Genomic DNA, 3384 nt, shown 5'->3' on the forward strand with positions numbered 1-3384 from the left:
TGGCTGGGGGGGGGCCTCTTGTCGCCTATAGGGGTGGAGGGGCCGGCCCTGTGCCCTGTGGGGGGTGGAGGGGCCTTCAGTGTCCCCTATGGGGGTGTCGAGAGAGGTGGCGGGACTCCTCTGACCCCTACAGGGGTGTCGAGAGAGCTGAGGGTCTCCCCTGATCTCTGCATGGGTGTCAGGAGGGCTGGGGGGGCTCATCTGGCCGTGGTAGGAGGGTTGGAAGAGCTGGGGGGGGCTCCTCTGACCCCTACAGGGGTGTCGGGAGGGCTGAGGGTCTCCCCTGATCTCTGCATGGGTGTCAGGAGGGCTGGGAGGGGGCTCATCTGTCCCTTGCAGGGGTGTCAAGCGGGCCGGGGGGGCTGCTAGGGGCCTGGGGGAGCTCCTCTGACCCCCATATGGGGGTGGCAGGAGTGGCTGGGAGGCTGCTATGGGGCTGGGGGGGGGCTCTGCTGTCTGCTGGGGGGCTGCTATGGGGCTGGGGTGGCTCATCTGATCCCTATAGGGGTGTTAGGAGGGCTGAGGGGGGCTCCCCTGTCCCCTGTTGGGGTGTCAGGAGGGGCTTATGTGGGGCTTGGGGGGGTCCTCTGACCCCCCTGTGGAGGTGTCAGGAGGGCTTGGGGGGTCCCCTATCCTCTATAGGGGCTGGGTGGGATGATTCCCTCTCCTTATGGGGTGGGGAGGAGGCCACCCCCCGTTCCCTGCAGGAATTCCTCTCCCTGGGGATTTTGGGGTGGCTGCACCACCCCTAGGGAGATATAGGGAGGCTGTTCCCCTCCATAAAGTAGGGGGGGTTGGAATTTGGGCATTTTAACCTTTTTCTCCCCATTTTTAGACCTCGTCAGAGACACCCACCCCCAAAAAACATGGCCGGGGGCTGGGGGACATTGTGCCCTGAGACAGCAGAGGGACAGACGGACACAGCTACTGCCATGGCCTGACACCCCCCGCCCCACACCACGAGGGAGCTCTGATGGGAGAGAAGCAACGATTTCACCCCCAATTCCCAAGGGATTCCCAGGCGGCTCTGGAAAAGGGGGGGGAGGGGGGAACCCCAGCGACCCCCCTCCCCCTGGAGCGAGCTGCAACCAGGTAAATGGCGAGGATTTTAACGTGGAGAGAGAAGGGAAATGTTTTTCCCAGCTGCTTGCCCTCTTAATTCCCACTGGAAGGGGGTTAAAATCTCCCCAAAAAGCAAGAAAAAAACGGGAAAAAAATAGGATTTTTAGGAAGATTGAGGTGCTGAGGTGACGCTCGGCAGTGAATCCCATAGGAGAAGGGATTAATTTTGTCCAAGACCAGGGTTTGTTTCTGTTGAGCTGCGTTGTTGCAGTTTATTTTAGCGTCACCTGGGCTGAAATGAAGCCAAAAAAGTGGAAAAATGAGGTGAAAAATCGGAGGGGTGGGCCTTCCCCGAAAGCAGTGCTTGCTTCCTCAGTCCATTCCAGGTGGTTTTGGTGTCACTGAGACCAGAGCCGCTTTCCCCCAGGGTGCAAAAAAGAGCCTGGATTAATTAAAAAGAAGATTTAATGAGTAATTTAGGGGGGGGTGTTGCAAAACTGGCAGGCGTTTGCCTGAAATCTGCTGGTTTTGGGGTCTCTGGGGGACACCATGGCGAGGGAAAGGAGCTTAAAATCTCCCCCAGAACTTCAGGAATCTTTGGATTCGGGGTGTTTCACCTTTAAAAACCCCTGAGGAAAAAAAAACGCAGGACATTGAACAGAAAGGGGGTTTGGGACGCCAGAGGATTTAATGTGATAAAATTATCGGTCGCTCAGAGTCTCGCCCCAGAGTGAAGCCGAGGGCAGGGAAAATCCCCAACTCTGCTTACTCAGCGCCTCGCCGCCGGCTTGTGCCTCGCCACGACGAAACGCTGGGTAAAACCACGACTGAACCTGCGTTTTGGGCCAAAACACCCTAGTTTTGGGCTAAAACCCCTCATTTAGAGCCAAAACACCCGCATTTTGGGCTGCCACGAGGCTGAGCTGCTTTTGGCCCCGCAGGTATGGCTTAATCCCAGCGTCTCCCTCCGCAGGGATCCAACTAAGAAGCACGAAATCCCTTAAATTTACTTTTTTCACCTTTTTTTTCCACCTCTTTCCTTCTCTCCAGCTGCTTTTCCGGGGCCAGATGAGCGTTTCGGGGCTCGGAAGGGGGAACCGTGCTGGCGGCTCTCAGTGTTACCGGCACTTTCTGCCTTACCCTTTGGGGCCGGGGGGGGGAACTGTGGTGCCACTGGACTCACCTCCCTTCCTACTGCTCTACACCCCTTTTTTTTTCCTTTTAAATACCCCTTTTCCGGGTGTTTTTTTTCCTTTTAATTCCCTTTTTCCGCCCGCCAACGTGGCCCGCGGCAGCGTTAACCCTTGAGCTGCTCACCCGCGCCGCTCCCTTGCCGAAGTTAAGCAATCGCGCTTTTTTCCCTCTTTCTTTATTTTCTCTGTTGGGTTTTTTTTGCCTCTTTCCTATTTTTTTTTTCTTCTTTATTCTCGTAATTCCCCTTTTCCTCCCCCCTCCTCCCTTTTCCTGCCCTCGCTGACATCTTGCCTCCTCTGGCAGGAGTCAGGCTGGGCTCTGGGTGAGTAAAAACTCGCTGAAGACAGGACTTTGTGAGGTTTTTTAGTACTCGGATTTGATATTTTATTTAATTTATCCCCATTTTTCAAACAGAAACCACCCTCACTTCACCACCCCCCCCCAGCCTCCACAGTGGCAAATCCACACAGGAGCTGGTCCCTGGGTTAATGTTTAATGGGAGTGGACTCTGCCCTCCTCTTCCCCAGGCCGAGGTTTGGGGTTGGGGTTTATTATTTGCTTTTTCCCCCCCTTATTTAAGGGGGGTTTTTTTTGTATCTCAACGGTGCCATGTTTCTGGTGGGAGGCTCCGGGGCCATGCGGTTTCACTTCCTCTCCCCGAGGTGTGTGTGTGGGGGTGTTGTTTCTCTTTTTGGGAGGCTGGGGGGAAGGAAAGGGGGGGTTGACTGAGTGTTTCGGGGTGACACAACCGTCCCTGTCCCCCTCTGGCACCAGTTTGGGGGTGGAAGGGGGGGTCCCCTCTGTTTTTAACCCCCCCCCGTGTGTGTTCCCCCCCCCAGGTCCATGGCATGGGAGTGAGCGCTGAAGGATGCTGAAGAAGAGCAGCTTGGTGTTGTGGGGGGCGGCGCTCTTCATCGCCTGGAATGGCCTCCTCCTCCTCTTCCTCTGGAGCCGCCCGGCCTCCCCCGGCGAAGGCGACCGGCTGACGGCAGAAGTGATTCGTTTGGCGCAAGATGCCGAAACCGAACTGGAACGGCAAAAAGAACTCCTGCGCCAAATTCACCGCTACAGCGGGTTGTGGGGGGGGCGGCGACGCGGGGTTCAAATCACCCCCAAACCTCCCCCCCC

The 3384-nt window shown here is 56.7% G+C and overlaps 1 protein-coding gene across 1 annotated transcript in view; it reads left to right on the plus strand.

Moving 5' to 3' along the window:
* Positions 1 to 853: 853 nt before the first annotated feature.
* Positions 854 to 3384, plus strand: part of MGAT1 (mannosyl (alpha-1,3-)-glycoprotein beta-1,2-N-acetylglucosaminyltransferase) — a 3747-nt gene continuing 1216 nt past the window's right edge. The window contains 3 exon segments of the mRNA XM_010571149.1: positions 854 to 1092; positions 3096 to 3380; positions 3383 to 3384. The exon segment at positions 3383 to 3384 is cut by the window's right edge and continues 1216 nt beyond it. Coding sequence (XP_010569451.1) covers positions 3125 to 3380; positions 3383 to 3384 — 258 coding nt within the window. The 5' untranslated portion in view covers positions 854 to 1092; positions 3096 to 3124.

Source organism: Haliaeetus leucocephalus, unplaced genomic scaffold (genome assembly GCF_000737465.1).
Source record: "Haliaeetus leucocephalus isolate CR32 unplaced genomic scaffold, Haliaeetus_leucocephalus-4.0 Scaffold307, whole genome shotgun sequence".
Taxonomy (NCBI): Eukaryota; Metazoa; Chordata; class Aves; order Accipitriformes; family Accipitridae; genus Haliaeetus; species Haliaeetus leucocephalus.